General features: G+C 41.9%; 1 protein-coding gene across 2 annotated transcripts in view; it reads left to right on the forward strand.

Moving 5' to 3' along the window:
• Nucleotides 1-27,508, forward strand: part of LOC128694952 (fibrinogen-like protein 1) — a 106,621-nt gene that overhangs the window by 36,754 nt on the left and 42,359 nt on the right. The window contains exons 2-5 of one of the 2 annotated variants that reach the window (XM_070094396.1): nt 3,995-4,036; nt 8,319-8,414; nt 15,904-16,162; nt 20,016-20,129. In XM_070094396.1, coding sequence (XP_069950497.1) covers nt 3,995-4,036; nt 8,319-8,414; nt 15,904-16,162; nt 20,016-20,129 — 511 coding nt within the window. The remainder of the gene's footprint in view (nt 1-3,994; nt 4,037-8,318; nt 8,415-15,903; nt 16,163-20,015; nt 20,130-27,508) is intronic. The other variant, XM_070094397.1, reaches the window with a different exon arrangement.

Genomic DNA, 27,508 nt, shown 5'->3' on the forward strand with positions numbered 1-27,508 from the left:
ATTCTCAATGTATATACTCACGTACAAATAATGTCATTATAGAGGAAGCAGTAATATTCCTCTGATCATTAGCAAGTGTAGTGACCATATTGACAGTCTCCAGAGGGGGTCTATGATGTACATTCTATTTAAGAGTTTTCTTGTGTGAATTAAAGTTTCTGACAAAGTGATATTTAATAGATATTTATGAATATCTGAAGTATTTAAGCTTTTAAATAAAAAGAAACTAGAAAAGACTGAGTAACTATTATTTGTGCCTTACATTTCAAAGTTTGGAAGTATCTTCTCATTCTGTGAAGAGTATTGTTACGGAGTGCACTAACCTGGCTAAAGATTAAGATTCGAACTGTTCTTCAAATGGCTCATGATTTGCCATTGACCGAACACTTGGCTCATCGTAAACGTGGCATAAACTCAAGCACACTTATTTTTGGCCAAGCATGTACTCTCAGGTTACAAAGAAGTATAATTCTTGCAATAGGTGTCAGGTGCTTGCTGCACAAAATACACACTCCTAGTTCCTGTATATTTTTAAAATCTAAAACTTCCTTCCTGCAGAAACGAGATACTCCGCCATAGAAAAGGAATGTTTAGCCCTTGTGTGGGGTATCTCCAAACTCAAATTTTATTTACTGGGAAAAGAATTCATTTTAGAGACGGATCACAAATCTTTGATATACCTAGAAACTTTTAAGGGATCCAACAGTCGCCTCTTGAGGTGGACTCCAAGCTTTCAAGTTCCATATTGTGTTTATCAATGGTTCATCCAATTATTTCTCTGACTGGTTAAGTCGTGACAGTCAGTAGAAGATTTGGTGCCTTACGCGACTTCCACGAGTTAGAACTTTTTCCTCGCTTATTCTTCTTTAAGTCCTGGTATGGGGGAGTGTGAGGGAAAAGTTCAACAGATAGGAGTAGCAAGCGAGTATATGGTGATGATAGTTTGATTGCCGGCTGCTTGTTAAGGTAGGGTCAGTCTAGCTCCCACTATCCCCTCCCCCCTGTTTCTCCCCACCCCGAAAGGTGACGTGTGGGGCTCCGGCCAAACAGTAATCACTCCACTCACAGCTCCCAGCACAACTGTAAGTGAAAGCCTCTGCTCCTATTCTAGTGGACTTATTGGTTGAAAGCTTCACTTTTGATCAATAATAAACTTAGTTCTTTCAGCCTTGATCTCCATGTTAGATGTTTTGATTATCACCACGTCTTTTAGGTATTGTACTTATCATGGAGAGTGATTTCTTAAGCAGTGGGTAACCTGTCTATCTTTCCAGCTTGGAATGACAGATCGGGTCACCTGCCAACCAACGAAAAGTGTTGATGGAGAAGGACTTTTGCAAAAGTCCGGAGATGTCAGTTTTTGGATCTACCTACCTGATTAACTGTAGGCGACAGCAGACAACAACCCCTCATCTTTGTAGTGGTAAAGAACCTGCTTTCCTGTCATCTGGACTATTAAAGGCTATAGACTCTGTGAAGAACTAGCCATTGAGTTATCACCAACACCTGTGACCCCCCCCCCACATCAGCAATGGCTACAATTTCTACAAGACGGTGTCAACCTCAACCAGACACTCCAGTATAACTGTACATATTAGCGTTGAATTCAAATGTCATTTTTTCATTTCATTTTCATTTTTCTTTCAAATAGGATACACCTTCATGTTTCACTGTTTTATCTTTGCATTAATAAATAATAAAGTGTTTATCTTTGTGAATTATCATTTCTTTTTCTATTCATTAATTTTCCTGAGGAGGAGCCAGCCTTGGTAATACTGTCTGAAGCTGTTACAGGGCTGAGTAAGCCTTCACACAAGGAACACCAACCTCCCCCTCTCCCGTGGTCACACTCCCTGGCTGCACCTCCACCAACATCCCCCCTCCCATGGCCATGCTCCCTGGCTGCACCTCCAACATCCCCCCTCCCGTGGCCACGCTCCCTGGCTGCACCTCCACCAACATCCCCCCTCGCATGGCCACGCTCCCTGGCTGCACCTCCACCAACCTCCCCCCTCCCGTGGCCACGCTCCCTCGCGGCACCTCCACCAACATCCCCCTCCCGTGGCCACGCTCCCTCGCTGCACCTCCACCAACCCCTCTCCCGTGGCCACGCTCCTTCGCTGCACGTCCACCAACCCCTCTCCCGTGGCCACGCTCCCTCGCTGCACCTCCACCAACAATCCCCCCACCCAAGCATCCTACCTATACAATCACCCCTGAACCCCTGCCCACACCTCCACCTCTCCCCCCACTACCTGACGACCACATATTGCCCTCCTCCATGGCTTCACTCCCACATCTTACCCTCAGTTTCAGATGCAAACAACCCACACACTCACGCCTTACCCATGCTCTCATGGCTCACATACCTGGTCATGTAGCCACCCACACTAACAACTGCACACTCAGCCACCCCACACATCCCCCCCCACAATGGGTCATCGACACCCACACGGTCACCACCTCGCTGCTTCCAGTCTCCACCCCCACACCCCTCTGATGTTGTGATTCTTGAAAGTGAGAACCTCTGATGTTGTGATTCATGAAGGTGAGATCCTCTGTTGTTGTGATTCTTGAAACTGAGATCATCTGATGTTGTGATTCTAGAAGGTGAGGTCCTCTGATGTTGTAATTCTTGAAGGTGAGATCATCTGATGTTGTGATTCATGAAGGTGAGAACCTCTGATGTTGTGATTCATGAAGGTGAGAACCTCTGATGTTGTGATTCATGAAGTGAGAACCTCTGATGTTGTGATTCTTGAAGGTGAGGTCCTCTGATGTTGTGATTCATGAAGGTGAGATCCTCTGTTGTGATTCATGAAGGTGAGATCCTCTGATGTTGTGATTCTTGAAGGTGAGGTCCTCTGATGTTGTGATTCTTGAAGGTGAGATCCTCTGATGTTGTGATTCTTGAAGATGAGATCCTCTGATGTTGTGATTCTTGAAGGTGAGAACCTCTGATGTTATCACTACAAGGTCCTTCACGTTAGTGTTTTAGCTTTATTGTGATGAATTTTAAGACTCACTCGCCATGGATTCAAACCAAAATCGTTCTCTAATTTTCTTTCATTCTTGTTATACGACTTCGTGAACCGTTCTAGCTATTATTCCCTTAAGTTTCTAATAACACAGTAACTAAAATTTGTCCTCACTGAAGGTCATACTGTTTTCCGTTGTCCAATGGAAAACTTAGTTTATATAATAATAATAATAAATTAATAATCAAATCTTTATTTTTTACAAGTACATGTACAAGGTATACAGACCATAGCTGCCATCAATGACATACTACTACATAGAAAGCCACTTGTTATTAAATAGAGTTTACCTGGATATGCAGAGCATTTCCCGCATATTAGGTTAGTATTGTCCCAGGATGCGACCCACACCAGTCAACTAACGCCCAGGTACCTATTTTACTGATAAATGAACATAGATAGCAGGTGTCTTAAAGGAACACGTCCTAATGTTTCCACCCATACCGGAGACTGAACCAAAGACCTCAGTGTGTGAGCTAAGAGTACTAGCAATTGTGCTACGGGACACCGTAGATTTGCTATGTCTAAAATGGATGACGCCCTCGTGCATATTCTTGTATTGTCTGCAAAGACGCGGTGCTGTGGTTTACATCTGTCATTGTCTGATATGAGGATGAGGCACAAGATGGGGGCGAGTACTGTGCCTTGTAGAACAGAGCTGCACACTCTGCCAGTCTCCGCCTCAACTCTACCATTGCTCTTTGTGTTCGATTGGTTAGAAACCTAAAGATTTATCCTCCCATTTTTCCTGTTTTTTCCTTTGGTAGGTACCATCATGGTACTGGGATACAGCTATGACAGTTCCACATCTTTATTTCCTTGGTGGTTGACCCACTATAACATTAAATGAATCGTAATTAAACTGTTTATTTTTTATTAGATTTATTTGCAATATGTTACTGCAATAATCATAATTGCAAAAAGTATCTCATATTTTTTCTCTTATGTTGTTGCAGATATGAAGTCAGCTGTTGATGATCTGTCTCAGCTTATACAAGGTAACTTTTACTAATCAGTCTTCATTTTAATATATATAATTTTGTACTAATTATAGGAGAGAATTTTTTAAATCTCTCGAGAATATAAGTTCCTCATTACCAGTTTGTCTAATGGTGGCAAAATTCTTTAATAAAATGTTTTTTTGACTGAGAAATCAATGATGAAATCAAGTAATTTTATAAATTTTAGACTTTCACACACTAAGGGTAACCGTGGACGGTGACACCTACGCTATTATGAGACCTCTCTCCCTGCTTTGGTTGCTCCCTTGCAAAATTGCACAGCTCCTGATGACGCATTGAGAAGTGTGAAAGTACTTGAGCTAAAGATTTCCACCCCCCCATGGCTTGTCCTGCATAGCTAAGATCGCCCATCTGCGATTGTTTGCATATAATATATATATATATATATATATATATATATATATATATTTTTTTTTATTATCACACCGGCTGATTCCCACCAAGGCAGGGTGGCCCGAAAAAGAAAAACTTTCATCATCATTCACTCCATCACTGTCTTGCCAGAAGGGTGCTTTACACTACAGTTTTTAAACTGCAACATTAACACCCCTCCTTCAGAGTGCAGGCACTGTACTTCCCATCTCCAGGACTCAAGTCCGGCCTGCCGGTTTCCCTGAATCCCTTCATAAATGTTACTTTGCTCACACTCCAACAGCACGTCAAGTATTAAAAACCATTTGTCTCCATTCACTCCTATCAAACACGCTCACGCATGCCTGCTGGAAGTCCAAGCCCCTCGCACACAAAACCTCCTTTACCCCCTCCCTCCAACCCTTCCTAGGCCGACCCCTACCCCGCCTTCCTTCCACTACAGACTGATACACTCTTGAAGTCATTCTGTTTCGCTCCATTCTCTCTACATGTCCGAACCACCTCAACAACCCTTCCTCAGCCCTCTGGACAACAGTTTTGGTAATCCCGCACCTCCTCCTCACTTCCAAACGACGAATTCTCTGCATTATCTTCACACCACACATTGCCCTCAGACATGACATCTCCACTGCCTCCAGCCTTCTCCTCGCTGCAACATTCATCACCCACGCTTCACACCCATATAAGAGCGTTGGTAAAACTATACTCTCATACATTCCCCTCTTTGCCTCCAAGGACAAAGTTCTTTGTTTCCACAGACTCCTAAGTGCACCACTCACTCTTTTTCCCTCATCAATTCTATGATTCACCTCATCTTTCATAGACCCATCCGCTGACACGTCCACTCCCAAATATCTGAATACGTTCACCTCCTCCATACTCTCTCCCTCCAATCTGATATTCAATCTTTCATCACCTAATCTTTTTGTTATCCTCATAACCTTACTCTTTCCTGTATTCACCTTTAATTTTCTTCTTTTGCACACCCTACCAAATTCATCCACCAATCTCTGCAACTTCTCTTCAGAATCTCCCAAGAGCACAGTGTCATCAGCAAAGAGCAGCTGTGACAACTCCCACTTTGTGTGTGATTCTTTATCTTTTAACTCCACGCCTCTTGCCAAAACCCTCGCATTTACTTCTCTTACAACCCCATCTATAAATATATTAAACAACCACGGTGACATCACACATCCTTGTCTAAGGCCTACTTTTACTGGGAAAAAATTTCCCTCTTTCCTACATACTCTAACTTGAGCCTCACTATCCTCGTAAAAACTCTTCACTGCTTTCAGTAACCTACCTCCTACACCATACACTTGCAACATCTGCCACATTGCCCCCCTATCCACCCTGTCATACGCCTTTTCCAAATCCATAAATGCCACAAAGACCTCTTTAGCCTTATCTAAATACTGTTCACTTATATGTTTCACTGTAAACACCTGGTCCACACACCCCCTACCTTTCCTAAAGCCTCCTTGTTCATCTGCTATCCTATTCTCCGTCTTACTCTTAATTCTTTCAATTATAACTCTACCATACACTTTACCAGGTACACTCAACAGACTTATCCCCCTATAATTTTTGCACTCTCTTTTATCCCCTTTGCCTTTATACAAAGGAACTATGCATGCTCTCTGCCAATCCCTAGGTACCTTACCCTCTTCCATACATTTATTAAATAATTGCACCAACCACTCCAAAACTATATCCCCACCTGCTTTTAACATTTCTATCTTTATCCCATCAATCCCGGCTGCCTTACCCCCTTTCATTTTACCTACTGCCTCACGAACTTCCCCCACACTCACAACTGGCTCTTCCTCAGTCCTACAAGATGTTATTCCTCCTTGCCCTATACACGAAATCACAGCTTCCCTATCTTCATCAACATTTAACAATTCCTCAAAATATTCCTTCCATCTTCCCAATACATCTAACTCTCCATTTAATAACTCTCCTCTCCTATTTTTAACTGACAAATCCATTTGTTCTCTAGGCTTTCTTAACTTGTTAATCTCACTCCAAAACTTTTTCTTATTTTCAACAAAATTTGTTGATAACATCTCACCCACTCTCTCATTTGCTCTCTTTTTACATTGCTTCACCACTCTCTTAACTTCTCTCTTTTTCTCCATATACTCTTCCCTCCTTGCATCACTTCTACTTTGTAAAAACTTCTCATATGCTAACTTTTTCTCCCTTACTACTCTCTTTACATCATCATTCCACCAATCGCTCCTCTTCCCTCCTGCACCCACTTTCCTGTAACCACAAACTTCTGCTGAACACTCTAACACTACATTTTTAAACCTACCCCATACCTCTTCGACCCCATTGCCTATGCTCTCATTAGCCCATCTATCCTCCAATAGCTGTTTATATCTTACCCTAACTGCCTCCTCTTTTAGTTTATAAACCTTCACCTCTCTCTTCCCTGATGCTTCTATTCTCCTTGTATCCCATCTACCTTTTACTCTCAGTATAGCTACAACTAGAAAGTGATCTGATATATCTGTGGCCCCTCTATAAACATGTACATCCTGAAGTCTACTCAACAGTCTTTTATCTACCAATACATAATCCAACAAACTACTGTCATTTCGCCCTACATCATATCGTGTATACTTATTTATCCTCTTTTTCTTAAAATATGTATTACCTATAACTAAACCCCTTTCTATACAAAGTTCAATCAAAGGGCTCCCATTATCATTTACACCTGGCACCCCAAACTTACCTACCACACCCTCTCTAAAAGTTTCTCCTACTTTAGCATTCAAGTCCCCTACCACAATTACTCTCTCACTTGGTTCAAAGGCTCCTATACATTCACTTAACATCTCCCAAAATCTCTCTCTCTCCTCTGCATTCCTCTCTTCTCCAGGTGCATACACGCTTATTATGACCCACTTCTCGCATCCAACCTTTACTTTAATCCACATAATTCTTGAATTTACACATTCATATTCTCTTTTCTCCTTCCATAACTGATCATTTAACATTACTGCTACCCCTTCCTTTGCTCTAACTCTCTCAGATACTCCAGATTTAATCCCATTTATTTCCCCCCACTGAAACTCTCCTACCCCCTTCAGCTTTGTTTCGCTTAGGGCCAGGACATCCAACTTCTTTTCATTCATAACATCAGCAATCATCTGTTTCTTGTCATCCGCACTACATCCACGCACATTTAAGCAACCCAGTTTTATAAAGTTTTTCTTCTTCTCTTTTTTAGTAATTGTATACAGGAGAAGGGGTTACTAGCCCATTGCTCCCGGCATTTTAGTCGCCTCATACGACACGCATGGCTTACGGAGGAAAGATTCTTTTCCACTTCCCCATGGACAATAGAAGAAATAAAAAAGAACAAGAGCTATTTAGAAAAAAGAGAAAAACCTAGATGTATGTATATATATATATGCATGTGCGTGTCTGTGAAGTGTGACCAAAGTGTAAGTAGGAGTAGCAAGATATCCCTGTTATCTTAGCGTGTTTATGAGACAGAAAAAGAAACCAGCAATCCTACCATCATGCAAAACAGTTACAGGTTTTTGTTTCACAGTCATCTGGCAGGACGGTAGTACTTCCCTGGGTGGTTGCTGTCTACCAACCTACTATATATATATAAATATATATATATATATATAAATATATATATATATAAATATATATATATATAAATATATATATATAAATATATATATATATATATATATATCAATAACAACACTGCGACTAGTCAAGGATTCGAACCCATGCCGTTCTGGCTGGCTTCATGGTGAGCGAAAATCACACATGACGCTCTAACCCTCTGGTGTTGTGACCATATTTTTATTTATTTTTTTTATTCAAACGTAATATTCCAACTGTCTACTTGCAGATAATAGTAATATGTTGAGAGAGTTGTCGCAGACCTTAACATCCTATGTGTCACAACATGCATCAGCAGCAGCAGCAACAGCAGCAGACCCTCAAGGTAATGTTAGACATTTGCCTCTCCTATGTGGACGCATCCAACTTGTTTTAGGGTCAACTTGAGATGTAATGACATGATGCAAACAACTCTCTATACACAAATGATCCGCACTTAAGAGAAAGAAACTTACGACGTTTTAGTCTGGCTTGGACCACTAACTAGTGACACTAGTGTCAAGGGAAGGGTGCCAGAATATTACGAGAGGAGGGCGGGTACGGCAGAACGAGGGAAGGAAGTAGTGTGAAGATGGAAGTAGTGGTAGAAGACAGTGGCAGAGGTGGTAATAAGAAGGGAATAATAGTAATGATACAAGAGTCAGAGAGTGGAATATTCGCAAGGCAATAGTAGTAGTAATAATTGCAGCAGTAGTAGTAGCACTACAAGGAGCAGCAACAGCAGCAGTAACAGTACAAGCAGCAGCAGCAGCAGCAGTAACAGTACAAGCAGCAGCAGCGGCAGCAGGAGCAGTAGAAGCAACAACAGCAGCAGCAGTAGCAGTAGTAGTAGTAGTAGCAGCACAAGCAGCAGTGGTAGTAATAGTAGGAATAATAGCAGTAGAAAGTGGAGGTAATATTAGGAAAAGAGAAAAAAATGAGCACTGCAGGAGAGCTACTGATCCTCAAGGATGGGATCTAAAACACAAGGATAATAAACCCTTAGGACAGATCCCATTCAGGCAGAAGAAAGGAAAGGCAAAAAATTATAGGAAGAGGAGAAAAGGTAAGGAAAGGAGGAGATAAAGATCAGATAAAGTTACAAGTGTTCTGATGTTTGGAGAACTAAACACTAATGAGAAATGAAGGCATCCTCAGGTACACAACCAGGCTTAAGATTTATATTAGGAAAGTTGTGTGTAAGGGAAGCTCCTGCAAGACGGCGTCTGTGAATGTTTTCCACCACCACCATGTTAAGGTTCGAATCTTAATCTTTATCCAGGTTAGTGCACTCCGTAACAATACACTTCATAGAATGAGAAGATACTTCCAAACTTAGAAATGTAAGACACAAATAATAGTTACTCAGTCTTTTCTAGTTTCTTTTTATTTAAAAGCTTAAATACTTCTTAGATATTCATAAATATTTATTAAATATCACTTCGTCAGAAACTTTCATTCACATAAGAAAACACTTAAATAAAATGTACATAAATATGGTCACTACGCTTGTTAAATGATCAGAGGAATATTACTGCTTCCTCAATAATGACATTACTTGTACGCGAGTATATACATGCGAGGGTGTGCAACAGGGGAACCCCTCTCGTCCCTTTTCTGTCTGGTCATCAAGGAAGCCACAGAAATACTGTCCATAGAGTACAGTATCTGGTTCTTGGATGTTACCCCGGCTGGCACTACAGAATCTCTCCTATAGGACATCAGGGAAACAGATACTGGAGTGATCCTGGGCCTATCTTTAAATCCCACCAAATGTAAAATAGTTTCTTCCAACCAAAAGATCATTGAGGATATTGGTGCTATTTTACCAGGAGCATGAACCAATGATCCAGCCAATAACATTCTCCGTGGCATTCCTCTTGGGTCCAATGCTGTTGATCTGATTCCAGAAAAAAAATCTCAGAGCTTAGGGAGATGGAAAGCAGAATGAAAGACAATGATACGCATGATGCCTACTACCTACTGTCCAGATACCTGTCCCTACCAAAACTCACCTACTTCTTGAGATGACCTCCAGCCTTCAATAGTCCAAAACCTGAGGACTATGACTCCCTCCTCAAGAGTGTACTGAATCTTTCCCTTGGAGATGGACAGTGGCTGCAAGCCTCACTTCCAGTTAGGCTTGGGGGGAGGGGGGCTGGGAATATGCAAATACTCCCAGATTGCCCAACCAGCATTATTTATCCGCCAAGCATAGGAAGAGTTAATTAAGTTCTTTTGGACAATCTTGTTGACTTAGCAGCATCAAGGCCATTACTGAATGGGAGATTCTCGCTGCTCCAGTGCCAAAACCTAGTGTAATACTGACCTACAAACAATCCAGATTGGATAGTCCATTTGCTGAAAAGGTGCATAACATGTTTGTGGCCACAACCTTCAACAGGGAGACTGTCTCCAAGCTGTGAGTGCACTTCACTCTGGGGACTTTCTCCGAACAGTTCCCATTTCAGCAATTGGAGCATGCCTCAACACACAGACCCCTCTATATTGCAGTGGTTCTCCACCTCGCTGCTCCAATTCACATATAATACACATGTATTTACAGCGATGCACAAGCCGACCAATATGGTATACATAGTCTATACTGCTGAGAGAGAGAGAGAGAGAGAGAGAGAGAGAGAGAATTCCGATCATTAGAATCCAACAATACTCCCACAAACCACCCCAACAGGATCACCATCTATCCTCAGAAGAGTGACAGGCTTTTAGCATGGGACTATGTCTGCTTGTTGACTCTGGCTGGCACTTGCATCCAATACAGTGTGGAGCAACAGGAAGGTGTTGGAGATTACAGGGAGGAGTACAAAATCAGCAAGTTTAGAGACATAAGTTATCAGTATCAATGTCTGCAAGTGGGACTGGAGACCCTGGGACCATGGGGAAAGAATGCCACATGTTTCCTCAAAGAACTGGGTTCCAGACACATTGACACCACTAGGGCCCCAAGGTCAGCCACTTTCATGTGTCAGGATCTCACCATGGCCATCCAGAGGGGAAATGTTGCATACTTGGACTGCATCCAGCTTCAGAGGATCTGTAAACAACCCTTTCACTACAGATTCATACACCCTCCAAGTCATTCTATTTTGTTCAATTCTCTCTCAATGTCTGAACCAACACCCCTCCTCAGCCCTCTGTGTAATATTTTTAGAAATCCCGCACCTTCTTCTAATGTCCAAGCTTCGGATTCTCTGCATAATAATCACACCACACGTCGCCCTCAGACACGACATTACTTCCTCCAACTTTCTTGTTGCAACATTCACCACACAAGATTTACATGCAAATAAAAGTGCTGCTACCACTGTACTTTCATACATTTTCCTCTTTGCTTCCATGGATAAAGTTTTTTGTCTCCACAGACTCCTCAGTGCTCCTCTCAATTTTTTTCCTCACCAATTCCATGGTTTACCTCGTCCTTTATAAAAACCAACTGCTGACAAGTCCACCCTAGATATCAGAATACATCCACTTTCTCTATACTCTCTCCTCCAACTTGATATCCATTCTTCTATTATCTAATTTTTTTTGTTGTACGTATCACATTGCTCTTTCCTACGTTTACTTTTTTATTCCTTTTTTTATATAGTCCCAGATTTGTCCACCAACTTTTGCATCTTCCCTTCAAAATCTCCCAAAAGCACACTGTCATCTGCAAAAAATAAATGTGGCAACTCCCACTTTGTATTAGATTCTTTTTCTTATAATCTCTCACCTCTTGTATATATCCGAGCATTCCCTTCTCTTACAACCCCATCCATTAATATACTGAACAACCACGGTAACATCACACATCCTTGTCTAAGATCTTCTTTTACTGGGAAATAATCTCCTTCTCTCCTGCATACTCTAATCTGACCTACTATCCTCATAAAGGCTCTTTATTGCTGTCAGTAACCTACCACTTAGTCCATACACTTCTAACATCTGCCACATTCCTTCCCTGTCCTCCTGGTCATATGCCTTTTCCAAATCCATAAATGCTATAAAAACCTCTTTACCCTTATCTAAATACTGTTCACTTATATACTTCACTTGGTCGACATATCCCCTATCCTTCCTAAAAACTCCTTGTTCATCTTTGATTCTGCTCTCCGTCTTACTCTTATTTTTTTCAATAATATCTCTACCATACACTTTACCAGGTATACTCTACAGGCTTATTCCCCTATAATTCTTGCACTTGCTTTTGTCCCCTTTGCCTTTATAGAAAGGAACTATGCATGCTCTCTGCCAGTTCCTAGGTACCTTACCCTATTCCATACATTTATTAAATAAAAGCACCAACCATTCCAAAACTATATTCCTACCTGCTTTTAACATTTCTGTCTTGATCCCATCAATCCCAGCTGCTATACCCCTGATGCTTCTCCCTCACACTCACATCTGACTCTACATCACTCCTTAAAGCTATTATACCTCCCTGGCCAATGTGTGAAATCAAATCTTCCCTATCTTCATCAATATTTAGCAGTTTCTCAGATTATGCCACTCATCTTCCTGGTACTTCCATCTCTTCATCTATAACCCCTCTTCTATTTTTAACTATCAAATCCATTCATTCCCTAGGCTTTCTCAGTTTGTTAATCACTCACATATGTTTATATAGAAAATACTCAGACAGGTCTGGGGAGGTTGTGAGTTCCCGGTCAGTTTCCAGTGTAGTGCCACCCAGATTTAGATTTTGCCACCGAAGTGGCTAGTTTATTGTGCACCCCATATCCATCCTGTGGACGGTAGCGCGAGAGCATATGGATACACAAAAGGCCTAGGAACTAGGCCCCAAAGGGTTAACAGGAATACATATGGATTTATATCTACATATCTATAGTTCACTTATCTGTTACAAGCAAATTTAGGAAATTTGCTTAGTATATCTGGTATCTTATTTTAATTAATAAGATATCTTGACATGTCACATAGGTTATTATACTGTCTGTCTCTGTATTCCTCAATAAGTGGACAATTAAGCACATAGTGTTCAAGACAGTGACCATATGCCTGATCACATAATTTACATTTAGTTTGATCATCATCTGTGTGTCTCCCAAACTGCCAGAAGTACTTGTAACCAAGCCTAAGCCTGGCCACTACAACATCAGTCAGTCTGTTCACATTGCAAGTTGCTCCATAAACATACTTATCTACGTTCATGTTATCATAGTGGGTTATAGATCTACTCAGGCTTCTAACTGCATTCCTATAACAATCATTTTCATTATTTACTTCTCTCCTAATATTATTCCTAATGCTAGACACAGTTATACCAAAGTTATATTCTACATTCTCCTTCTCGATACTCTTCTTGGCTAACATATCAACTTTATCATGAAGGAGTAATCCAATGTGTGATGGGATCCATAGCAATTGTACATTAATTCCTTTGTCCCTAATTTTTGAGTATCTATACCTGGCTTCCCCAATGAGCATGTTGTTGGAGTCATTATATGAGCCAAGAGCCTTCAATGATGACATAGAATCAGTAATGATGATAGAGTCAAGCTCAGTGTCATAGGTTAGCTTTAGCGCCATTAGGATTGCAAACAATTCAGTTTGCAGTGTAGACACCCAGTTGTTAATTCTTATGCCTAACTCAACAAATTTATTATCGTTCTTAACTAGGGAGGTGGCAACAAGAGCAGATGCAGCCCTGCCAGAAGACTCCTGTTTAGATCCATCAGTGTATATAACTTGTGATAACTTGTTACTACCAGCTAGGTGAGAAATTTCTTCTTGAGCAGTTGCTCTAACAAGAGATTTAAGGAAGGGATTACTAGCAATGAGCTTCTTGGGAGGGACTTGTAGGTATGTGATATTAAATGAACACATCTTCCATGGAGGGGTGAAATGCTCTTGTTGCCTACAGTGATACAGTTCATGCAGGTTATAAAACTTAATGCAATTGCACGTTTTCACAATCCATTTAGATCTGTGTGTATTTACCTCTAGACACTTGGTAAGATTCACTGTGACAGTGTCTGGTTCGTTTCTCAACATTCTAATACCGAGTACAGTGTTAATTTCAACAATCCTATCACTGATACTAGAAATACCAAGCTCCTTCCTCATGTTAAGAACTTTTGTAGATCTGGGACAGCCAAGAATAATCCTGAGAGCTTCATTTTGCATTAACTCCAAGGGTCGGAGAGAACTTTCTCTAGCTAATATCAACATGGGAGCAGCATAATCAATTAAGGACCTAACATAGGCTATGTACATCATTCTCACGATTCTCACATTTGCACCATAGTTGGGATTGTAGCCAGCAACAGCTTTGAGAGCATTTAGCCTAGCTTTACATTTCTTGTTTAGTTGTGGTATAGAGGATTTGTTAAAGGGTACATCTACACCAAGATATCTGTAAGTTTTAACGTAGCTAATGATTTCACCCTGCAAATAGATGGGTGGGGGATGTCGTTTGCTTGTTAATATCTTAGTTTTAGAGGAAGATATTATGAGGCCTAGTCGATTACAAATTGCTTGAACTTCATTAAGAATGGTATTCATCTCCTTATGCCCTGTTGTATGGATTATGATATCATCAGCATAGCTTATAGCTATATGTTTAGGTGAGGCAGGTAGAGCATTTAGGAGAGCATTAATCAGAATATTAAATAGCATGGGACTAAGAACTCCTCCCTGCGGTGTACCTAAAGACATTTCTTTAGAATCACTTCTGAAGCCTTGGTAAAGGACAGAGGATACTCTATTTGACAGGTGTCCTATTATCCAGCAGAGTAAGCTACCACCAATATTCATTTTGGGTAGTTCATGTAGTATAACGGTTCTGTTCGCAATATCAAATGCAGATTTTAGATCAAGAAAAGTGGTAAAACTAGTAGAGGTGTGTGCAGTGAGAAAGGTGGAAATACAGTTCTGCACACTTTTACCTTTCATGAACCCATAGAGGTAGGGGGAAAGTTGATGTCTGATTCTGTAGTACAGTCTGTTAAGCATCATTCTTTCAAAAGTTTTACAAAGACAACTAGTTAAGGAGATCGGCCTAAATGTATCAGGCTGTTGGGGCTTAGGGATAGGCACAATGAGACTATTGGTCCAGGAAGTAGGAAGAACGCCCTCAATGTAACTGAGATTATACAGTGCCAACAAAGGGTTATCAGGCACGTGCCTTAGAGTTCTGAGAATATCATAGGTTATACCATCCTCTCCAGGAGCAGTTGATCGACCTTTTGTTAATGCATTATCTAATTCATACTCGGTAAAGAGGCAATCACTCTCATCAATATTTTGGCTCATAAAATTAATCAGTTTCAACATTTCTTCAGAAGTACTCTCTAAATTTTTTCTAATATGAGATGGAAGGCTTTCATGCCTGGGTGTTTTGGACCAGTCATTTATGAGGTCATTTGCTTTTTCAAGAGGAAAGGGATGAGCAACATTGCCAGTCTTTTTCCTGGTTATTTTATTTATACCTTTCCAAGCCAAACTCAAAGGGGTGGACCTATTTAATCCACCAACAAACTGTTCCCATTCCTGTTGCCTAAGTTCTTCCTTTCTATTCCTTGCATTTGTTAGTGCAGCTTGGAACGTTCTGAGCAGGTCTGGGGTTCTACATTCACGGTAGTGCCACCCAGTATGTACATAAACGTATATAAATAAAAAAAAAGGATGGAATTCGTAACAGGTCTAATTACCTGAGCGAATATTATTTGGTCAACATGGTTCAGTGGTTCACGTATAATTTTACGAATGACTTGTCATGGGATCGAATCCCTCGAGTTCCATGAGTTGTTTTCAGTTGTGTTAGTATGATTTCGCGAGTTATTTATGTTCATGTGATTTTGTTGTGACAGATGGTGAGCACAAGGACGTCGATATTCAACAATTGGTGCCGATAATTGATGAGCTCCGACACAAGTTTCTCCAGCAAGAGGTCAAAGTCGAGCAGATAAAGGAACAGGTTCTGCTGAAGGACAACATTATTCTTGAACGTGAAGAAACACTGAGAGAACTACAGACAAAAGCACAACAGTTAGAAGAGACAATTATGAAGCAAAGGAAGGCAGTTAAACAAGAGTGTGAAGCGGAGATTAGGAATTTACCAACGAAAAAGTTAGTCATATTCACAAAGTTTATGTATGCTTTATTAGCTACATAATTCTATACATAAAATCGTAATTTGAGTGAAGCAAAGTTAGATCTATATCATAATTTTTAAGTGTTGGGGCCAATGTAGGCGAGTCATGGCAGTCAGAGAGAACATGTACCGAAGTGTTTCTTTTCTGTGGTAACTTGTGTGACAGTATTACCAGATATGTAGTAATATTATCAGTGTAAATAATTTTGTGTGTAACCTGGTGGGTTTTAACTTCAATGAGTTTGTTCCACTCGTACACAACTCGATTACCAAACCTTTCTAAATGAAAATTTTTCCAACCCATTGCTGCAATTCCTGTCATGGTTGGATATTTTTAGCACGTTATTTAAATCACCTTTATTTGTTCCTGTTTTCCATTTATACACCTGAGTTATATCCTCCCTAATTCTACGCCTTTCTAGAGAGTGCAGATTCAGTGTCCTTAGTATCATCATAGGTTTTCCAGCGCTTTATACTTCTTAATATAAAGCCAAAAATAATATACCCTCTGTTGTGAACACTTCTGCACTGTTGTCTTGGCTCTAAATTACTGCTACCGTGAACATCTGAACTTTTTTGAATTCAGTGTGATTAAGATCTCCATTATTTAGTTTATAAGTGTCATGATAATTTTCTTTTCCAAGACCAAGAACTTTTCATTTGTTTATTTTAAACTGCATTTGTCGCTTCTAAGACCACTGCATCAGTCTATTCAGATCTTCCTGTAGCCTATTTTGGTGTCGTCGGCAAACTTGCTTGTATCACTATGTATTCCCTCATTTGTCATTTATGTATATTGTGAACAACAAAGGGCCCAACCCCTGTGGAACACCGCTTGTGATGCATCCACACTCTGATGTTTCGTCATGCATACTCTATGTTGCCTATTTGTGAACGATGCCTCTATCCAGGAAATAAATTCTCCATTTCCGTGTGCCTCTACTTTCCTCAACAATTTCTGAATGTAGAGTTCTGTCCAAAGCCTTACTGAAGCCCACATACAATATCATATTCATCACCATGATTTACCTTCTCAAATACCTTAGTGGAAAAACAGTAAATTCGTAAGGCAGGAACGTCCTTGGTCTATATTTCGAAACTAAAGACCAATCTCTTACACTATAAATCGGTATCACATTTCCTTTTTTCCATTTATTTGATGCTATATCAGGTTGCAGTGATTTGTTGAAAAGATTAACCAATAGCTTGCTAAGTTCCTTCGTACATTTCTTTATAACCCATAAGAATAGTTCATCAGGGACTGAGGATTTGTTTGGTTTCAATCTAAGAACTATGTCACTTGTGGCTTTGATTGTGCTAACGTATTTTCGTCTCGACCTATTTTTATTTTATTTCTGGATTTTCTCTAGTAATTTTATGCTTGAAAACCAAGAGCAAATAAGTTTTGAAGATTGTTCAGATTTCTTTGTCACCATCAGTGAGCTAACTTGAGCAACTTCTAAATGGGCCTATATTGCACATAATCTTACTCCTATATACCTGAAAGAAATATTTTGGGTTAACCCTCTTGATGCTATTATATTTTTCTCAACCATAGACTTACCTGATGCACCTTTCTCTGTTGAGAGAAATATAACTGAAGCCTCGTAAAAAATAGTATTGATTTTCAACATGAATAATAGCTTAGGTATATACAAATAAGACTCATTTATACTAAATAAAATCTGGGAAGAATTAAGCTGTGAGACAAGTCCTTGACACTCCTACCTGCATCATATTGGGATGGATGTAATGTAGAATGTGAGATAATATCTCAGCCTTTAAGCCTTCTATATTTTTTTACAGTTCATGATAAAATGAGAAATCAAGAATGTGCTTGGAAATTCACTAAATTTTCACAGTGGTTGTTTTGCATATTGTTAAATTACCTTTTTACTGTGATTTTATTGCTAATATATATATATATATATATATATATATATATATATATATATATATATATATATATATATATATATATATATATATATATATATATATATATATATATATATATATATACAAAGCAACCACTGAAAAAGTTTTAAATTCCCAGTCACTTGCGTAATTTCTCATATTGTCAAGCCTTGTTAATGCTTTCTTAACTTATTAATTTCATTCCAAACGTTTTTCTGACTCTCGGCAAAATCTGTTGAAAGCAACTCACCCCCTCTCTTATTTTCTCTCTTATTACATTCCTTCATCCCTCTTTAAACCCTTTTCTTTCCTCATCATATTTCCCTCTCTCCTTATATCACTTCTACTTTGTAAAACCCTCTCTTAAGATAACTTTTTCTGTGTTACTACTCTCTTTAGTTCATTCCACCAATTGCTCTTCTTCCCTCCCACATCCACCCTTTTTTATCGACAAACTTCTCTTGAACACTCTATATCTGCATTCCTAAATCTACCCCATATCTTTTCAACCTCATTACCTACATTCTCACCAGTGTATCTCACGACTAATACACTTACCATCCGACTTACGACCTGCTTGACATACGACCACTCGACTTACGATCGTGTTTTTTATGCCAAATTTCTTGGAAATAAACAAGTGTTTGTGTTGTACACAGTGTTTATCCTAAACCTTACAGTATAAAATGCAGTACTAACAGCATAAAAAGTAAAGTAAAACATGAAATACCAAAATAAAATAAAATAAAATAAAATAAAATAAAATAAAATAAAGTGTTCCCGGTGGCCTGGTGGCTAAAGCTCCCGCTTCACACACGGAGGGCCCGGGTTCGATTCCCGGCGGGTGGAAACATTCGACACGTTTCCTTACACCTGTTGTCCTGTTCACCTAGCAGCAAATAGGTACCTGGGTGTTAGTCGACTGGTGTGGGTCGCATCCTGGGGGACAAGATTAAAGACCCCAATGGAAATAAGTTAGACAGTCCTCGATGACGCACTGACTTTCTTGGGTTATCCTGGGTGGCTAACCCTCCGGGGTTAAAAATCCGAACGAAATCTTATCTTATCTTATCTTACAAAAATGTTATATTGATATTCAGTAGTAAAGTTCGACTTACGACCCGTTTCTCGGAACCGAACTCGGTCGTAAGTCGGATGGTAGGTGTAGTTGTTATATCTTACCCTAACTGCTTACCCCTTTACTATATAAACTTTCACCCGTCTCTTTTTGATACCTTCTCCTTGTATCCCATCTACCTTTTACTCTCGCTGTAGCTACAACTTATGAATGATCTGATATATCTGTTACCCATCTATAAGCTTGCACGTCTTGAAGTCTAACCATCAGCCTTTTATTACTCAATAAAATCATTCAACGAACTGTCATTCTGCCCTAAATAATGTGCTTAATTAACTTTTTTTTTCTTTTGTTAAAATCTGAACTACCTATTACCAAAACTTCTATACAAAGTTCAAAGGCCTCCTATTCATCATTTACCTCTGACACCTGGAACTTACCTACCACATCCTCTATGTAACCGTTTCTCTCACTTTCTCATTCAGGTCCCTTATCATTTTCCCCTATCCCCTATTATTCTCACATTTGGTTCTAAACTTCCTAAACACTTGCTTAACATCTCCCAAAATCTCTCTCTCTCTCTCTCTCTCTCTGTCTCTCTCTCTCTCTCTCTCTCCTCTATATTACTCGCTTCTCCAGGTGCATAAACACTTATTATAACCCACTTTTCAAATCTAAACCTTAATTTAATCCCCATATTCATTAAGAGATACGGAACTGTACATATACTCTGCATGTGCTCGTGTGTATGTCACGATTCATAATTATACAGTTCGTATTTCTCCTTGATTAATGCGATTTTAAATTACTGTACAATATTAACATCATTACAGAACATTAATATATAACTTGGCCTCCAGACCAAGCCACAGCCCTGCGCGTGACTGTACGGATATCCGGCTTCAAGGTGAGACTCTAAGTGGAGTCTACCAAATCTTCCCTGAAAGGTAAGCTGTTTCCTGCACCTCCAATAATATTTTGACAGTTGATCTACTCTGTGCATGACTTAGTTATTCTTTGAGCTCTATCAGTCCTTACTTTTTCATCCTCATAACAAAAACACAAAACTACACTAGGCATCGTCTCAGAAAAGTTGGGTAGTTTCACCTGCTGGAATGGGGAAAGAACAAAGAATTAAAAATGATTTAAAGTGCAGTCTGGTCTGTACTGAGAATATAGGAATAAAGAAAATCTAGAAATGTTATGACACACAACTTAACCTAAACAGAGCACAACACAAACAGTGGGAAAACAGGGAAAATTATTGGACGGATTAAGACAGGGGTGGGCAACCCTTAGCACCTGTACCAAACCTGGCATGCCAACGGCTTCTTTCCGGCACACTAACCTTCGAACTCATCTCAAAAAAGAGAAGAAAAAAAAATGCAACATTTAACACGTATCTGTTCCAAGAAAAGCGGGGAAATAGTCCCCATATGTACCCATAGATTTTGTATCAAAGATATGGTCGACTTCGGCACGCACACTTAAGGGATTCCATTCCAGTTATACTTTTGTGTTGTGTTCACGTTTGTCTCTTAAGACAAGTGACATATCCAAGCTAGATAATATAAAATTATCTCTATTCAATACAAATTTTCCTTTTAATTTCAAAAATTGAGATAATGAAGAAATTATGAAGAACTTATATGGTGTTATTTCCATGTAATGTAAGATACTTTTTTCAGAGAATATTTTGCTCTTAGTCTCTGTACTGTGTCGAAATTGTTTGCTAATTTTTACATGCTAATGAAAAGGGTGAAAAATCATAAACAAAAAATGGAACAGTTTGGAAAGGTAACTAGAATGAAACCCCAATGGGCCACATAGTGGAAATCTGGTGACCAGGTCAAGGCACAACATGAGCCTACCAGTCCCTCCATCCACATTAACCGCTGCTTAAAGTAATTATTGACATGACAAACAGAAAACTTGTCAAAACTCAACATCATTGAGTTAAGATTTAGTAATGTTTCCAGTGCATTGTACACGATATTTCCAGCTTAAATTCTATCAGTCAAATATATCTGTACTCGCCTATTTGTACTCACCAATTTGTGGTGGGAAGGGTTGAGTCATAGCTCCTGGCTCTGCCTCTTCGCTGGTCGCTACTTGGTCCTCTCTCTCTCCTTGCTCTATGAGCTTATTAAACGTCGTCTTAAAACACTGTATGGTTCCTGCCTTCACTATGTCATTTGCTAGACTATTTCACTTCTGGACAACTCTATGACTAAAGAAATACTTCCTAACATGAGTATCTTAGTCTTCAGTTTTCAATTGCGACCCCTTGTTTCTGTGTCCTATCTCTGGAACATCCTGTCTCTGTCCACCTTGTCAATTCCTCGCAGTATTTTGTATGCTGTTGTCATGTCTCCCCTAGGCCTCCTGTCCTCCAGTGTCGTCAGATCGATTTCCCTTAACCTTTCTTAGTAGGACATTCCCCTTAACTCTGGGACTAGTCTTGTTGCTAACTTTTGCACTTTCTCTAATTTCCTGACCTGCTTGACCAGGTGTGGGTTCCAAACTGGTGCTGCATACTCCAGTAAGGGCCTGACATACAAAGTGTAGAGTCTTGAACGATTCCTTACTGAGATGTCGGAAATCTATTCTCAGGTTTCCCAGGCGCCCGTATGCCACAGCAGTTATCTGGTTGATGTGCGCTTCTGGAGATGTGCTCACACTCTGATATAGTCATGAATATTTAGGTTGCTGCTAATAATTACACAATTGTTGTATTACTATCGACTAGCATTTAGTAGACAACTGCATCACAATTTACAAAGGAAAACTCACTTTTTATAAACCACTCAAAATGGAAATTTTAAAACATGAAGTGTAAGCTAGATCTCTCTTTTATTTATAAAGTACAACTTATACAAAAAATACGTAGAGTCTGCAAGAGAAACAATATTTTCACAATCCGGAACACAGGTCAGTAAATCTTAGATTCTAGGTGCATCGACCCGGAGCCGAAATGAAGCTTCGTCAGCCCAGATGTTTTAATTAGATCAAGTCAGACAATGAATTGTATAAAATCACAAACACATCCAAAGTCTAAGTGAGTAACTCACCAGAACAAAAAGTCCACAGTGTACAGACTCTATCTAGAGAAATCCTAGTCAATTTTCTGTTGGAACCGCTTCCCAAGAGTACTTACTACTACTACTACTACTACTACTACTACTACTACTACTACTACTACTACTACTACTAATAATAATAATAATAATAATAATAATAATAATAATACACAAGCATTATAGAATATAATGAATTAAATAAAACAACAGAAACTAACTTGTCTTCTGTAACTTTTCTAGTGAGATATTTACGCTTGGTGAGTGGAAGGTAATTTTGATAATAATTTTGAGTGCAGATTTTCCCTCTTGTTAGTTATGTCTGTGAGCACAGAAAATTCTAACTCACACTGGTAAAATGTGGAAATTGTATGAGAATTACCAGAGTTTTCTTTTTTTTAACTTGAGGATATTCATTCTTAATCTCTATCCAGAATTTGTCCTGAGTCACTTCCTTATACTTTAATTGTGAGTTTCACTTAATTCTTCTTGTATCAGACGCGTTTGATACTGAGACAATAAATGTTTCTCAACCAGTCATAGTCTATTGAATACAGGTTTTGGAAATAGTACTGAATTTTTTCTGGAAGTATTCAAGATGGTCAAAAATAATATGATGTAACAAATCTTGTGTAGTAATTAATTATACAACAAACACTAGTACAAAAAATTGTGGTGTTTAAGTTAAGAAGATGAAGCTAGAGTGCCATGGCACCCTAGTTGAGTGCCATGCCACACTGGTTGAATGCCATGCCACACTGGCTGAGTGCCATGCCACCCTGGTTGAGTGCCATGCTACCATGGCTGAGTGCCATGCCACCCTGGTTGAGTGCCATGCCACACTGGTTGAGTGCCATGCCACCCTGGTTGAGTGCCATGCCACCCTGGTTGAGTGCCATGCCACCCTGGTTGCGTGCCATGCCAGCCTGGTTGAGTGCCATGCCACCCTGGTTGAGTGCCATGCTACCATGGCTGAGTGCCATGCCACCCTGGTTGAGTGCCATGCCACCCTGGTTGAGTGCCATGCCACCCTGGTTGAGTGCCATGACACCCTGGTTGAGTGCCATGCCACCCTGGCTGAGTGCCATGCCACCCTGGTTGAGTGCCATGTCACCCTGGTTGAGTGCCATGCCACCCTGGTTGAGTGCCAAGCCACCCTGGTTGAGTGCCATGCCACCCTGGTTGAGTGCCATGCCACCCTGGTTGAGTGCCATGCCACCCTGGTTGAGTGCCATGCCACCCTGGTTGAGTGCCATGCCACCCTGGTTGAGTGCCATGCCACCCTGGTTGAGTGCCATGCCACCCTGCTTGAGTGCCATGGCACCCTGATTGAGTGCCATGGCACCCTGGTTGAGTGCCATGCCACCCTGGTTGAGTGCCATGCCACCCTGGTTGAGTGCCATGCCACCCTGGTTGAGTGCCATGCCACCCTGGTTGAGTGCCATGCCACCCTGGTTGAGTGCCATGCCACCCTTGTTGAGTGCCATGCCACCCTGGTTGAGTGCCATGTCACAATGGTTGAGTGCCATGCCACCCTGGTTGAGTGCCATGCCACCATGGTTGAGTGCCATGCCACCTTGGTTGAGTGCATTGCCACCCTGGTTGAGTGCCATGCCACTCTGGTTGAGTGCCATGCCACTCTGGTTGAGTGCCATGCCACCATGGTTGAGTGCCATGCCACCCTGGTTGAGTGCCATGCCACCCTAGTTGAGTGCCATGCCACCCTTGTTGAGTTCCATGCCACCCTGGTTGAGTGCCATGCCACCCTGGTTGAGCACCATGTCACCCTGGTTGAGTGCCTGCCACCCTGCTTGAGTGCCATGCCACCCTGGTTGAGTGCCATGCCACCCTGGTTGAGTGCCATGCCACCCTGGTTGAGTGCCATGACACCCTGGTTGAGTGCCATGCCACCCTGGCTGAGTGCCATGCCACCCTGGTTGAGTGCCATGTCACCCTGGTTGAGTGCCATGCCACCCTGGTTGAGTGCCAAGCCACCCTGGTTGAGTGCCATGCCACCCTGGTTGAGTGCCATGCCACCCTGGTTGAGTGCCATGCCACCCTGGTTGAGTGCCATGCCACCCTGGTTGAGTGCCATGCCACCCTGGTTGAGTGCCATGCCACCATGGTTGAGTGCCATGGCACCCTGGTTGAGTGCAATGGCACCCTGGTTGAGTGTCATGGCACCCTGGTTGAGTGCCATGCCACCCTGGCTGAGTGCCATGCCACCCTGGTTGAGTGCCATGCCACCCTGGTTGAGTGCCATGCCACCCTGGTTGAGTGCCATGCCACCCTTGTTGAGTGCCATGCCACCCTGGTTGAGTGCCATGTCACAATGGTTGAGTGCCATGCCACCCTGGTTGAGTGCCATGCAACCATGGTTGAGTGCCATGCCACCCTGGCTGAGTGCCATGCCACCCTGGTTGAGTGCCATGCCACCCTGGTTGAGTGCCATGCCACCCTGGTTGAGTGCCATGTCACCCTGGTTGAGTGCCATGCCACCCTGGTTGAGTGCCATGCCACCCTGGTTGAGTGCATTGCCACCCTGGTTGAGTGCCATGCCACCCTGGTTGAGTGCCATGCCACCCTGGTTGAGTGCCATGCCACCCTAGTTGAGTGCCATGCCACCCTTGTTGAGTGCCATGCTACCCTGGTTGAGTGCCATGCCACCCTGGTTGAGTGCCATGCCACCATGGTTGAGTGCCATGCCACCTTGGTTGAGTGCATTGCCACCCTGGTTGAGTGCCATGCCACTCTGGTTGAGTGCCATGCCACCATGGTTGAGTGCCATGCCACCCTGGTTGAGTGCCATGCCACCCTAGTTGAGTGCCATGCCACCCTTGTTGAGTTCCATGCCACCCTGGTTGAGTGCCATGCCACCCTGGTTGAGCACCATGTCACCCTGGTTAAGTGCCTGCCACCCTGCTTGAGTGCCATGCCACCCTGGTTGAGTGCCATGGCACCCTGGTTGAGTGCCATGCCACCCTGGTTGAGTGCCATGGCACCCTGGTTGAGTGCCATGGCACCCTTGTTGAGTGCCATGCCACCCTGGTTGAGTGCCATGCCACCCTGGTTGAGTGCATTGCCACCCTGGTTGAGTGCCATGCCACCCTGGTTGAGTGCCATGCCACCCTGGTTGAGTGCCATGCCACCCTAGTTTAGTGCCATGCCACCCTGGTTGAGTGCCATGCCAACATGGTTGTGTGTCATGCCACCCTGGTTGAGTGCCATGTCACCCTGGTTGAGTGCCATGCCAGCCTGGTTGAGTGCCATGCCACCCTGGTTGAGTGCCATGCCAGCCTGGTTGCGTGCCATGCCAACCTGGTTGAGTGCCATGCCAGCATGGTTGAGTGCCATGCCACCATGGTTGAGTGCCATGCCACCCTGGTTGAGTGCCATGCCACCCTGGTTCAGTGCCATGCCACCCTAGTTGAGTGCCATGCCAACCTGGTTGAGTGCCATGCCACCCTGGTTGAGTGCTATGCCACCCTGGTTGAGTGCCATGCTACCCTGATTGAGTGCCATGCCACCCTGGTTGAGTGCCATGCCACCCTGGTTGAGTGCCATGCCAGCCTGGTTGCGTGCCATGCCACCCTGGTTGAGTGCCATGCCAGCATGATTGAGTGCCATGCTATCATGGTTGAGTGCCATGCCATCCTGGTTGAATGCCATGCCACCATGGTTGAGCGTCATGCCACCCTGGTTCAGTGCCATGCCACCATGGTTGAGTGCCATGCCACCATGGTTGAGTGCCATGCCACCATGGTTGAGTGCCATGCCACCATTGTTGAGTGCCATTCCATCATGGTTGAGTGCCATGCCACCATGGTTGAGAAACAGTGAAGTAGTCTAGCCAGACTGAGAGTCTGAGTGCACATGTGATCTAGCATCTGGAACTAAGACAATCCAAAACATAATGTTGTTTATAAGTGACGATCCTTCTTGGCAAATGTATTAAAGAAGGCTACACTGTGAGTCTCTCATTATGCATACAATTAATTCTTCACAGGACAGAGTGCAGAAACAGAGTATGAAATATATCTGTGTGTGTGACAGTTGATTTAATAGTGAACGAGCCGAGTGGATGGGAGATGATTGTAACTAGCAATAAGCAAAGAAAAAGAGGAAGGGAAGGTTGTCAGGTGAGGGCGTTGGAAGACAGGTACTTTAGCGAAGATAAAAATTTGGATGGGAAATTTCTTTGTGCGAATTTTGATATGACTTCCGCTTTCCAGTGTCCCTGTGAGATGTTAACATTGAGGGGTGGTAGCTATGAGGACAGACTCATGGTTTTGCATTTGTAACTGAAGTGTGATGTTTGTTTTATGGTGGCAGTTTCCTAGTGAATATTGTGACTGTTGTTACTGACATGTTGAAAGACGGCTGGAATCTTCTATGCATCACGTATCCTCCTCCCTGGTGTCCAGTGATCAATGTGGATAGTGTTCATCCTGTCTGCCTCATGTACGCTCGCTTGCAATGTTTGAGTAGTATCTGGCAGACTCCTGCTGTGTCTGTCGTAATTGATTGCTTGTGGTTATTGGAAAAGATTCCTCCTTTTGTTACGTTAAAAAGTGATTATGTTGTCACTCTGAGACGACTGAATGAACCTAGGTGCTAGTGTACCATTAGTTGAGCGTTGTTGGTGCTAGTGTACCATTAGTTGAGCGTTGTTGGTGCTAGTGTACCATTAGTTGAGCGTTGTTGGTGCTAGTGTACCATTAGTTGAGCGTTGTTGGTGCTAGTGTACCATTAGTTGAGCGTTGTTGGTGCTATTGTACCATTAGTTGAGCGTTGTTGGTGCTAGTGTACCATTAGTTGAGCGTTGTTGGTGCTATTGTACCATTAGTTGAGCGTTGTTGGTGCTAGTGTACCATTAGTTGAGCGTTGTTGGTGCTAGTGTACCATTAGTTGAGCGTTGTTGGTGCTAGTGTACCATTAGTTGAGCGTTGTTGGTGCTAGTGTACCATTAGTTGAGCGTTGTTGGTGCTAGTGTACCATTAGTTGAGCGTTGTTGGTGCTAGTGTACCATTAGTTGAGCGTTGTTGGTGCTAGTGTACCATTAGTTGAGCGTTGTTGGTGCTAGTGCACCATAAGTTGAGCTTTGTTGGTGCTAGTGTACCATTAGTTGAGCTTTGTTGGTGCTAGTGTACCATTAGTTGAGCGTTGTTGGTGCTAGTGCACCATTAGTTGAGCTTTGTTGGTGCTAGTGTACCATTAGTTGAGCTTTGTTGGTGCTAGTGTACCATTAG

This window comes from Cherax quadricarinatus, chromosome 45 (genome assembly GCF_038502225.1).
Source record: "Cherax quadricarinatus isolate ZL_2023a chromosome 45, ASM3850222v1, whole genome shotgun sequence".
Classification (NCBI taxonomy): domain Eukaryota; kingdom Metazoa; phylum Arthropoda; class Malacostraca; order Decapoda; family Parastacidae; genus Cherax; species Cherax quadricarinatus.